Source organism: Ailuropoda melanoleuca, chromosome 13, assembly GCF_002007445.2.
Source record: "Ailuropoda melanoleuca isolate Jingjing chromosome 13, ASM200744v2, whole genome shotgun sequence".
NCBI lineage: Eukaryota > Metazoa > Chordata > Mammalia > Carnivora > Ursidae > Ailuropoda > Ailuropoda melanoleuca.
In genome coordinates this window covers 57,063,480-57,075,756 of record NC_048230.1, presented here as the reverse complement: position 1 = coordinate 57,075,756, position 12,277 = coordinate 57,063,480, and the positions used below count along the sequence as shown (strand labels likewise).

The following is a 12,277-nucleotide window of genomic DNA, read 5'->3' as shown; positions in this document are numbered from 1 at the left end:
AGGAGGAGGAGAAATGAGGATGGGGGGAGGAGAAGTGAGGGTTGGGAGAGGAGGGGACTTCGGGGGAGGAGGGGACCTCGGGGCTGTCAGCGAGGGGGCCGGGCTCTGGGGCACTGCCGGCGCCCCCGCCCTCAGGCCGGACAGGGGCTGGCTGACCCGTTGGCGTCGCCTCAGCTCCCCCCGGCGGCGGGACCGGCGGGCTCCGGCGGGCGCGACTAAGGGGAGGAGACTGCGGGGGGAGGGTTAACAGTGCCCAAGGCCGTCGCAAGCCTCAGCCCGCCCCGGAGGAGGGGGAACCCGGCGGGCGGCTTAGTGCGTGCGAAGCGCGACATGGCGGCGAGGCCGACAAGCCCTGGTGGCCCCGAATGTACGGCGAAGGGGGCGGGGCTAGAACGGCCTTGACAACCATTAGATCGCCTCGGGCCGGGCAGCTTGGAGACTACATTTCCCAGAGGGCCCCGCGTGCCGCGGAACGGAAGGGGAAGCGACTCGCGTGCAGTGCGCAGGCGTGAGAGCGTTCCCCAGGTTATATAAGAGAGGTGTGGGGGAGTCTTCGTTCTTTTTCGTCTTCGGCGCTCTCGTTTGTATCTGCAGTGGCCTCTGCTTTACCCTTTGCCGTGCGGGCCCGGGAACCCGGGTTTGCTGCTGTGTGTGGTGAGTGGAGATACTGCTGTTTTCCCTTCGAGATATCTTTTTCTCCTTTTCCCTCTTTGCTGTCGCCCCTGCCTTAGCTCCCTCTACTCTGACCCTAAAAGGCCTAAAGGCGTCTGGGAGACCAGTTAAAACTGGAAAAATCCGCGCCAGTGTGCGGACCTGAGGAATCATTGGCTGGTGTAAATGATGACTTCGCTTTTTTCCCCATCAGATCGACAATGCTGATGTCTTTGAATATTTGCCAGTTAGTTCTGATACACCGGCCTCTAGAGGCCCGGCCATGTTCTGTTCCCGACCGTGAGAAGATGGCGATTGATGCCCTTTCTTTGTTGGTTCGCAGGGCAGCGCGATCAGAGGGTACAGAATGGATCTCGGAGGAGGGGGTCGCTGCTGGGCCTCCAAGAGAACCCTCTGTAGATACCTACAGCCTTCCGTCTCCTGATCTCTGGCGTAAGCATTTATATCCTGGCCTATTGTAAGAAACGCGTGCTCTGGGTGCCTCTTTGCTAGGCAAACTGTGGGGGGGGAATGAAGATCTAACCGTAACTAATTTTACTTATAAGTGCGCTGGACCCTTCATTTTATCACAGTTCTAAAAATACGTACCTGTTAGGCTTGGGTGAAGAAACAGGTTTAAGAAAATTAATTTCCGAAAGTGGAAAAATCTCTTTAAAGCGAATAGGTGTTAATTCCTAAATGTCTCTTGAATGCTCCTGAAAGCATATTTTTGGATCCCATTTCTTCGCAAGTGAGGTGTTTTTGATAAACCGTTTTCTTGAGCATGCTTATAGTTCCAGTGGATGGGGGCCTTATTGGGTGGAGGCAGCGCAGGTGGGTGGGTGAAAGAATTTACTAGAAGCAGAACAAGAGGGGATGTTTGGATATACTGCAAGGGAGCTGCAGGCAGGAAAGCAAAGACTGTCTGCCAGGAGGCAGTGGTGGGAGGCTGTAGTTAAGGGGGAAGGTGAGAGTAGGTATGGGAATGAATGGAATTTTAGGTGCCCAGTCTGAAGTAGCCATTGGTCATCTAGGGCTTAGGGGTATTTTGAGGTGGGTCACCTAAAGGGCTTGTTTGCGTTGAGCCGGGTTTCCATTGCTGAAACCTATTGCCTAAAAGCAGCCTCTACAAGTGAGGACATTTATTTTTTTTTAGGTACTCTCTACACCAATGTGGGGCTCAAACTCACAACCTAGAGATCGAGTCACATGCTCTACCAACCCAGCCATCTAGGCACCCCACGTGAGTATTTTTTTTTCTAAGGGAAAGCTAAATTTGTGTTTTTGGTTGACCTAGCCACTCAAACTAATTCTCAACTGTGTACCCTTTTATTTTAATTTGATTGAGTCCAGGAATGGCCCTTTAAGGGCAGGACTTAACTGGAGAACAGACTTATCATAAAACTTGTGCCAGAGTGTTCCTGTAAGTCAGGTTTTCAGTGATGGCATTTTGCATTAAAATGTAACATCCTGACACTTAGCCAAAACCCTGGTGTCTTTTCTTACTTCCGCAAAGCCAACCATTTCCCCACAATTCTTGCCAGCCACATTGTCCTCTCAGATACAAGCTCAGAAAGCAGGATGTTTATCTTAGCTGTTATTGCCAACAACAGAATACAGATGCTCTCAAACGTTGAGTTTGCAGATAAAGAAGCAGACCAACCAAATCTTACTCCTTGTTCAGGCTTTTTCTAAGAACGAGAGCTTCCTCCTGGCATATATGATGACCGAACTTTTTTCCCCAACAGATCGACCATGTTGATCTAACTTTCCTAAGCCAGTTTCTGTCTGATATGCCAGCTTGAGCAGCTCCTTTGCCCCCCACTCCCTGGGCATCTAGCTGATGGGAGCTCATGTTTGGTTTTTTCATCTCAGAGGTAGACGGTTGGCAGAAAGCAGACTTCGATTGGACCAGGAATGAGATGTCGGTAAGTGATGTAGCCACATGGCTGAATAGACAGAGGATCTGGAAAATGGGAGAGATAATAACTCCTTTTATTTTAAAGTTAATTTAAGTTATCCCTACATCCAGCATGGGGCTCGAACTCATCCCTAAGATCAAGAGTCGCATGCTTTTCTGAGCCAGCCAGGCATCCCTATTTTATCTTAAATATGGGACTGTTTTCCCCCTTGTGTTCTGCTATAACTCATATTTGGCCATTGCAACTGATGACATAACTTTTTTCCCCATCAGATCGACCATGTTGATCTAACAACCATTAGCCAGTGTTTTGTCTGATGCATTGGCCCCAGCGATAACTTCTATCCCTGTTTTCTCTTACCACTAACAAACTATCTTCTGTGTCGGTGTGTTTTTTTTAAGTGGTGTTTGAGCTTGGTTTTCTTCCCCCAGGAATCGGGTCACTTACCTTGGTTTTACCTGCTAACTTCCTACAGGTTGGGAGCCCTGTGAGCCACAGGGCAATAGATGGATGCAGCCTGATGTGCTTGGTTCAGTCTGTCCTGCAACAGGTGAGGTTTCTGCAAATGGCATTATCTAATAAGTGTCAGCCCCCTTGTATAAGGTGATCAAATGTCCCCCCGTAGAGGTGTTGAGTTTGCCTGCTGGGGAGTAACCTGGCAACCCACTTCCCAAGTGGTGTATAAAACAGGAGGGGAGAATTAAAACAAGAGTAGGACTGTTGACCTATTAGCACTACTGGGTCCTGGAGGTCTCCCACATCCCAAACAAGTATCTTTTTACATTAGAATTAAATACTGATTGTAATCTTCTTTTTAAGGAATTTCTCAACTATGGAGCTGGCATACAAGGTTCTTGGAAAAAATTGACACTGCTTTCCTGAGAAAGGGTGATTGTTCTGGTTGAATCAGTCTCAAGAGTTTTGTGTAACCTGAGGACTGTCTGGAGGCCTTTGCCCATTTTGAAGAATCCAGGATTATGGTTAAACTTCATAAAACTTTTAATTTTATTTATTCGACAGAGATAGAGACAGCCAGCGAGAGAGGGAACACAAGCAGGGGGAGTGGGAGAGGAAGAAGCAGGCTCCTGGAGGAAGAGCCTGATGTGGGGCTCGATCCCATAACGCCGGGATCACGCCCTGAGCCGAAGGCAGACGCTTAACTGCTGTGCCACCCAGGCGCCCCGAAAATAAAATTCTTTAAACAAAAATGCTCTTGTATTTGGTTAATGGAGATAAACACTGAACCATGGGTGATGAGTAACAATCATGTCTCCAGGGGCAGAGAGCACATGGAGGGCTGATGGCACACTTGTACATCCTGCAGGCATTTCTAAATGGTGGTAGACACAAAAGCACAGGTTCTGTGCCTTGTAGGTGATTTGGGAGATTAGTAAATACGATTAGGGCTATCCTTGATTTACATGTTTTAATGTTTAACCATGGAAAATTCTGGACTGGTCTAATGATACCTGGCCAATCTAGTTTCATCATCTAACTCTTCTCATTCTCCCCTGCCCCGATTTTAATAGATGTTGTCTTAAGATGGTCTAACCTAAGAAAGATGGGATTTCACACTGGGTCATTTATATTGTGCCTTCTAAACTGGGTCTTGGTATTGACTCCTGTGATTCCCCCTCCCCTTGAGTGTTGGACCTAGTGCTTCAAATGAATAGAAAACCACAAAAGAGGGTAGGTCCCTGAAGATTAGACTTCTCATTTGTTATCTTGCTAGTTCTCTTCATACCTGCTTTATTCCTTGGCTTGTTCACTTTGATGAAGCAAGATGTCAATGGGAAATGTCCATGTAGCAAGGTGGACTCCAGCCAACCATGTGCATGGAACTGAACCCTCCCAAGGACTGTTCTTGGAAGCAGATCCTTCCCCAATCAAATTTCAATGGTGGGAATCCCTGCTGGCACCTTCATGCATTCAAGAGATCCTGAAACAGGACACATTAAAACTGTACCTGGACTACTGACCTACAGAAAATAAGATTAAATGTTTTTCAAGTCACTGAGTTTTGGGAGTAATTTACCCAGCAATAAATCCAGAGCTCCATAATCAAAAAAGTTCTATAATGGTCTTGACATGAATACTGCATCAGCCCACTGACCTTTCTGAATCAGGGCATTCAAAAGAATGTGAAGCCCCTAACCTACATTTCCAGACTTGTGTTCCCCTTCATGCATTCAATTTAAACTTCAAAAACTAGGGGCACTTGGCTGGCTCAGTCGGTTAAGGGTCTGCCTTTGGCTCAGGTTATAAACTCAGGGTTCTGGGGTTGAAGCCCACATGGGGCTTTCTGCTCAACGGGGAGCCTCCTTCTGTCTCCCTCTGCCCCTCCTCCCTGCTCATGCTTTCTCTCAAGTAAATAAAAATCCTTAAAAGAAAAAAACCAAAACTTGAAAAACAACTTATTATCCCCTTCCCCACCAAGGCTGCCTCTCCCACAGTCACTTCTATCCCAGGTATTGACAGCTTCGGTCTAGTTGATCAGGCAGAAAATTTTAGGAATTACCCTTAGGTTTTGCTGTTGTTCCACATGTGAAAGAATTAGCAAATCCTATTGGTTCTGCCCTCAAAATACATCTGAAATGTGCTCCTCCATTGCTACCACTTTGCTGATCCAAACCACCATCCAGGCTTTGATTACTGGTCTACTACCACTCCCCTCTATGATCTATTATGCAGCTAGAGTGATTTTGAAAACCAAAGATCATGCCACTGTCCTTAGAACTCTCCAGCATGTCCCCAACTCACTCAGAGTAAAAGCCAGAGCCTGGCCTGCACTATAGCCTCTTCCTCAATCTCTGACCTATCCCTTCCTCTTCCAGCCTCTTTTCAGCCTCTTTCAGCCACTAAACTGTTCCTCCATCACTTGAGGATCACTCCTACCTTCGGAGTCTTTGCACTTGCTGTTCCCTCTCCCTGGAGTGACCAATCTGAGACTCTTCAGATCTTTGCATGGTTCCCTCCCTTGTCTCAATCAGGTGCATTTATTCAAATGTCACCTTTTTGGGGACCTATCTAAAATAACCTTCCCTTCCCTTTCTGTTCCCTTACCTTGTATTTTTTTTTTCCACATTACTTGTCACTGCCTAAGTGACACACACACATTGTATATATCATTGTATATGTATTTATATAGTATATTTGTTTATTGTTTCCCCCTCACCCCCATTAAACCTGGACTCCATGTAGTAGCAACTTTCCCTTCTTTGTCTATGGCCCCTCCGCAGCAAGGGGCACAGTGCCTGGCATATGGTAGGCCACTCAGTATTTGTTAAATAAAAGAATGAATCACACAGTTACCTTGTGGCTGGACCATATGTGTCAAGTGCTAAGTCACCTGACATGCACACTGCATTACTCATCACAACAGCCCAGGGAGGAGAGAACAGGATTCTTATCCCAATTGCACAGACGAGGGAGTGAGGCTCAGAGAGGCATGGTTCCCCAGGTCCATGTGAGGCAACTGGGTCACAAACTCTGACCCGTTTGACTCCAAAGCCCCTCCTTTTCCCTTCCCAACTTACTGTCTTCTGCTAGAACAAGGAGTATTTTCTGTTCTCGGCATCCACTGCAGTTTCCAGAGCTATTCCTTGCATACAGTAGGTGCTCAATAAGGCAAAAATGACCAAATGATTCCTTGAACTATCACTCCCAGCATGAAGACACAATCCATTCTGTAAATATTTATTGAGTACCTACTGTGTGCCAGACTCCGTTCTAGGTGCTGAGACACCTAGATATAATAGTGGGGGGAAAAATTACTGCCAGTGTGGGAGATTAACTTGCCAGTGAAGGGAGGAACAATAAAACAATAATAGTATGTTATTTAATGGTAAATACAATAGAGAAAACTCATTATAGCTGGAAAGAGGAAGAGAATTGGAAATGTAAAGGTGAGCAGTTGAGTACAGAGCTTGGAACAGATCAGGGAGTGAGTGGTGTTATCAGTGGGATGGTATATTCCAGGCCAGTGCAAAGGCTTTGAGGCAAAACCATGCCTATTGGATGCTGTGTTAAGAGTAGAAAGGAGGTCAGTGTGGCTTTGAGTGGAAAACTGGGAGGTCTGGCCAGAGTGGACTCATTTTCCTGCCTGGTAAGAAAGATTATGGCTGAGTAACTTCCCTCCCTTTTGGCAGGTCATGTGTTTTCCAGTTCCCTCCGTGACCTACTTCCCTCTTTTATGGACCTGCCCCTGCAGTAGTAATGAGAGTAACAACGGCTACCGTGTATCAAGCCCTTACTATGAGTTAATTGCAGTTCTTTACAGGTAATGAAACATTCTTCCCACAACCCTGTGAGGTAGGTTGTATTATTAATCTCATTTGACAGTTGAAGCAACAGTCTCAGAGAGGTAAAACAACCTGCCTAAGGTCAACAGCTGGGAATCATGGCAAAGGCAGAACTCGAACCCCATCAGTCTGGCTCTTGAGTTTGTAATCTTTGGCTTAATAGCAGCCAATCACTTACATGCTGTCTAGTGGACATAGGAAGGACTCAATTTCTGGCTCTTAAAAGTTGAAATGAAAAGTTCCCATGCTTTTGCTGGACTTCCTTGCCAGTAAGATACTTCTGAGGTCAGAAGTGGCCCCAAATGCCCGCCAGCCAGGGGCCAAAGAAGCTCCTGAGAGGCCTCCCATCCACCTTGTTTCTTGGCTTTGCTGTCTCTGCTTCCCTGAGCTCTAGGGCCAGTGATAGGTCTTGGATGCCCAAACTCTGCGTCCTGTCTCCCTAGCTTCAGTCTCACTTTACTTCTTTTGTCTTCCTAGCTGAGGGATCCGGCAAATAACTTCACCTCTTCAAGCCTCAGTTTCCTTATCTATGAAATGGGGTTCATAACAATATCTACTCCAGAGAATCGTAAGGTTCAATAAACTCATGTCTGCAAAGCATTTAGCCCAAGGCATAGCAAATAGTAAGGACACAATTCATATCTAGTGAATAAACAAATCTTTCTGCCACATTGAGATGGGAGGAGGTCTGTGTTGGGCAACTTTAAGAAGAATAAACGTATTCATTGAGTGCTTACCATGTGTAATATTCTGTTATTATCTCTTTTAATCTATGCCTCAACTCTGCTTGTTACTATCCCATTTTTAATATTTATGTATGTATGTATTTATTTATTTGACAGAGAGAGAAGAGAGCAAGCAAGGGAGCACAAGGGGGACCTGCACAGGGAAAGAGAAAAGCAGACTCCTCGCTGAGCAGGCAGGAAGCCCAGTGTGGGGCCCAATCCCAGGACCCTGGGATCACGACCTGAGCCAAAGGCAGACACTTAACCAACTGAGCCAAACAGACACCCCTTACTATCCCATTTTAAAGACAAGAAAACTGAGACTCAGGCTTAGCAACTTACTTGAGGTCACACACATTGGAAGTGACAGCTGGGATTTGAACTTCATCCTGGGCCCCTAATTTCTATGTTCTCCTGTCCTGCAAGAGATTTGCTTCAGACCCCTCATCAACTGCATGAGTAGAATCACAAGCGTTTCTGGAAAGCTGTGGAGAATGATAAGAGATCCACAGATCATCTTCCAGAATTCCAGCCAGGAGGTGATACTGCCTCCCACATGCCTCACTCTTTGTTGGCTGGGAACAGAGCAATTTTATAAGTGGTTCTGAGTCTGGGATTAGTCCTGGCTCCTGGCATACAGCCACCTCTTAGCTCCGGATCTCCCATCTATAAAACGGGTATAACATTACTTTCCTCTTGGGAATCTGTGAGGATCAAATGAGATATGTCAAAATGCTTAGTGTAGCACTTGGCAGGGGTTAAATGCTCAATAAATTATAACTCTCTTCACCAGGGCAAAAAGGGACATTCTCAAAAAGGCAAAACTATAGATGATCGGTTGCCAGAGTTAGGATGGGCAGGAGATGTGAATATATAAGGAATAGCACAAGAAAGTGTGGGGGTATCCTTATTGTGGTGATGGTTACATGAATTTAAACATTTGTTAAAGTCTGTGGGACTGCACACCAAAAGAAAAACTAAAGTCAATCTTATTGTATGATAATATAAAAAATATTAACAACAAACATGGAATTGGAATTGGATTCCCTCGGTTTGAATCCTAGCTCTGCCCGATATTAACCATGCAAATTTTTAAGCAAGTGATTCACATCTCTTTCTACTCCAGAAACCAATATTGTGCTGTATGTTAGCTAAAATTTAAATTAAAAAAAAAAGTGATTCACATCTCTTAGCCTCAGGTCCTTCATCTGAAAAATGAGGACGTTAATGGGATCCACCTTTTGGGGATATTTTGAGGAGTAAAGGAACACTTATAACTCTGCTTGGAACATGGGAAGAGCTTCTCAAATGCTTATTTTTTAGTTTCTTTTAATCTTCTTCCTTTCCTTTTTCCTCCTAGATTTTGCCTGCCTCAGTCCTCATTGTGGCACAATTGCCAGGGAAGATGGAGCGTGGGGTCCCTTCCAGGTCTTGCAGCTGCAGCCTGTGTCTGCAGGGGGCGCAGGGGGCACACATTTCTCCAACTGGTGGGCGCAAAGCCTCCACCCTTGGGCAGGCAAGGGGGAAAATGGCTTGTCGTGGCCTTGCAGATAGGTGAGCTTTTCAGATCTTGCAACTAGCACTTCTGGGGGTGACTGTAGCAGCGAAGCCTGAGAACGGTCAAGTTCCCCAGGCCTGAAATATGGGCTGCTAATGGTGCCTCCACTAGACCCAAGCAACAAACCAACCAGAAACAAATTCACCCATGATCTGTTCAATTTAACACGTTTAGTGATCGGATTTTCACTTTCCCACGTTCCCTTCTGTCCCCATGATGTTATCATGGTAGGGTGGCTATTCACCAGCATGGCTGGAGCTTCCCAGTTTTAAAGGAAGCCAGAAGTCCTTAAACTGTTAGCAACAGATTCCAATCTTATAAACTGTGAAGACTTAGAAAATGCACCCGTGTGGGCCTCAGATGGCCTGGAGACTGCCAGTTTGAGACCTCTGCAATTTGAGCTGTATCCTTTTCAACACCCGTCTTATCATTCCTGAGCCAGATAAAACACATGACATCCAGTTCTTTGTGAATCTCAGATAAATCACAAATAATTTTTTAGCATAAGTACATCCCTTGCAATATTCGGGACACAGTTAAAATTATTTATCTGAATTTCACAGTTAACTGGGCATTCACTGAGTATTTCTGCTTGCTAAATCTGGCAACCTCATTCGTGGGAGCACCTGGTTTGGGACAATGGCATCTGCTCTTGAAGAGGAAGCCTTGATGGACCTTGTACGTTCTGAGTATCTTCCATATTCTCTGTCAACTTGGATTTTTTTCCTCCAAGGGGGGATATCGCATTTAATGGGGCAAATTGCATCCTATGGCTTTTCCTGGCTGTTTCTGAACTGGCTTCCGTCTGGATGGTGGAATTGGCAGACCCCGTGGCCCATCCATTGGGGAGGTCCCCTGAACAATTCCCCCCAAGGTCCCAATGTTCATTAATTGCATGTCTATTTAGAAGGCAACTGTCTTTTCTTTTTCTGTTAGTCATGGCAGAAACAGACCATCTTGGGCTTATTTATATCTGTGGCTTTTTTAAAAAGAGAGAAAAGGAGAAATCTGGATCCTCTCACTTGGCAGGCTCACCGAAACAAATGGTCCTTTTGCTAAAACAGATCTGCACTGCAGGGCCGCTGTTTGCAGGTGGGAAGCCTGGGGTGGGGGACAGTCCTAGAAGATGAGAGTTTTGATTTTTTTTTCCTCCCTCTCCAATATTAAAGTGGCAGTAAGGGCAGTCTGGAAATCCGACGTCACTTTTGGCTCTGCCCAGGTTGACCTGATGTTTTTACAGCTAGAGCAGCTATCTACAGAGTGTGGTGGTATTTATAATAGTGCCACGGGCTAGGCTGCTGCAAACGTTTCACTGTCCCACCATTCGGTCAAGTCCAAGCAGACCTCTAAGCCCCATTTCTCCCTCAAGTTGTCCCTGTCACGATCATCATCTGTCATTGCCATTCATTAAAATGTTCTACCAGGCTTTGCACTAGGTACTTGCCATGTTATAATTTACTCCTTACCTCAACTCTACAAGGGAGGTCATATTATTATTCTGACTTTACAGATGAGGAAACTGAGTGAATGGCTCTGCTGATGTCTTCCCTTGCCTGCTCACCCTCATCTACCTTGCTCGGTGCTCCTGGAGCATGGACGGCTCAAGCCCTGGGCTGGGAGCTTCAGCAGCAGATTGGAAGGGTGAATGGCAATTGAGGCTGAGCAAGCCATTCCTCTACCTTCACCCGCAGGGCGTTTCTCCAGGAGCTCCTCCCCCTGACCCTCCTTCCGGGCTATGGCAGCGGCTCCTTCTTCCCTGGCACTTTCAAGTGTAGGGGGCGCCCCCTTCTATTTCCAGCACCAGCGTTCCTTGTCAGCCCTTGTGGTTTCCTTATGTTCTGTGCATAGGCTTATGGTATTCTCTGAATAGAGTCGGCTGGAACTTTTCTATTTCCAGCAGGCTAGGACTGGTACAGAGGCAGAACTGGGATTTGAACCCAGGGACCCCAAAATAACCCCTGTGCAAGAGGCCTCCCAGGGCTGCACTCAGATTGCTCCTGCCAGGCACAGAGTCTGCCTTCTGACATAGACCATGATCTGCTCTCATTTCTAGCATTTCCCCAACTGCAGGGAATGTTAAATGTATTTTCTGGGCCTGCCAGTATAATGACCCTATTAACAACACACACACACACACACACACACACACACAAACTGATGCTGTTTTACCTGACTTGTTCTTAGGAACAAGCTCCTTGTGAATACTTGCACCCCCCACCCCAAGTGCTTAACTAGAATCATTTCGGGGGCAAATCATTGAGCTGAGCCAAAGAGGCAATGAGAAGGATAATTATCCCTCAGTCACTGCCTTAAAATAGTTCATATCCAAGTCACCAACTCCCTGATTAATTTTTCAGGCTAGAATATCATGGGGGATGAGACCGAGCTTATCTACATGTGGTTTCCAAACTCTATCCTCACATTTGGAGATCAGCACCCAGAAAGCAAATAATCTAATTAAAAAATGGGCAGAAGACATGAACAGACATTGCTCCAAAGAAGACATCCAGATGGCCAATAGACACATGTAAAGATGCTCAACATCACTCATCATCAGGGAAATACAAATCAAAACTACAATGAGATAGCACTTCACACCTGTCAGAACGGCTAAAATCAACAACACAAGAAACAACAGGTGTTGGGGGCGCCTGGGTGGCACAGCGGTTAAGCGTCTGCCTTCAGCTCAGGGCATGATCCCAGCATTATGGGATCGAGCCCCACATCGGGCTCCTCCGCTGTGGGCCTGCTTCTTCCTCTCCCATTCCCCCTGCTTGTGTTCCCTTTCTCACTGGCTGTCTCTATCTCTGTCAAATAAATAAATAAAATCTTTAAAAAAAAAAAAAAAAGAAAGAAACAACAGGTGTTGGCAAGGATGTGGAGAAAGGACAACCCTCTTGCACTGTTGGTGGAAATGCAAACTGGTGCAGCCTCTGTGGAAAACAGTGTGGAGTTTCCCCAGAAAGTTAAAAGGGGGGCGCCTGGGTGGCACAGCGGTTAAGCGTCTGCCTTCGGCTCAGGGCGTGATCCCGGCGTTATGGGATCGAGCCCCACATCAGGCTCCTCCGCTATGAGCCTGCTTCTTCCTCTCCCACTCCCCCTGCTTGTGTTCCCTCTCTC

At 46.4% G+C, this 12,277-nt stretch overlaps 1 protein-coding gene and 3 non-coding genes across 18 annotated transcripts in view; all 4 read left to right on the top strand.

Annotated features, from left to right (window-relative positions):
- Nucleotides 1–126: 126 nt before the first annotated feature.
- LOC117795646 overlaps nt 127–12,277 on the top strand; it is a 20,514-nt gene continuing 8,363 nt past the window's right edge. Inside the window, exons 1-9 of one of the 15 annotated variants that reach the window (XM_034640919.1) lie at nt 131–654; nt 995–1,104; nt 1,808–1,894; nt 2,527–2,579; nt 3,049–3,123; nt 6,722–6,852; nt 8,960–9,153; nt 9,721–9,835; nt 10,668–11,312. In XM_034640919.1, the coding sequence (XP_034496810.1) occupies nt 1,861–1,894; nt 2,527–2,579; nt 3,049–3,123; nt 6,722–6,852; nt 8,960–9,153; nt 9,721–9,827 (594 nt within the window). In that variant the 5' untranslated portion in view covers nt 131–654; nt 995–1,104; nt 1,808–1,860 and the 3' untranslated portion in view covers nt 9,828–9,835; nt 10,668–11,312. Of the gene's footprint in view, nt 655–994; nt 1,105–1,807; nt 1,895–2,399; nt 2,580–3,048; nt 3,124–3,392; nt 3,431–3,593; nt 3,643–6,721; nt 6,853–7,716; nt 11,313–11,514; nt 11,727–12,277 lie in introns of those variants that run through there. The other 14 variants (XM_034640918.1, XM_034640923.1, XM_034640922.1 and 11 more) reach the window with 14 other exon arrangements.
- On the top strand, nt 828–918 carry LOC117795848. The gene has a single exon (XR_004620001.1). It is a non-coding gene; the product is annotated as a small nucleolar SNORD12/SNORD106 (small nucleolar RNA).
- On the top strand, nt 2,362–2,452 carry LOC117795850. Its single transcript, XR_004620003.1, has one exon. It is a non-coding gene; the product is annotated as a small nucleolar SNORD12/SNORD106 (small nucleolar RNA).
- On the top strand, nt 2,808–2,899 carry LOC117795849. The gene has a single exon (XR_004620002.1). It is a non-coding gene; the product is annotated as a small nucleolar SNORD12/SNORD106 (small nucleolar RNA).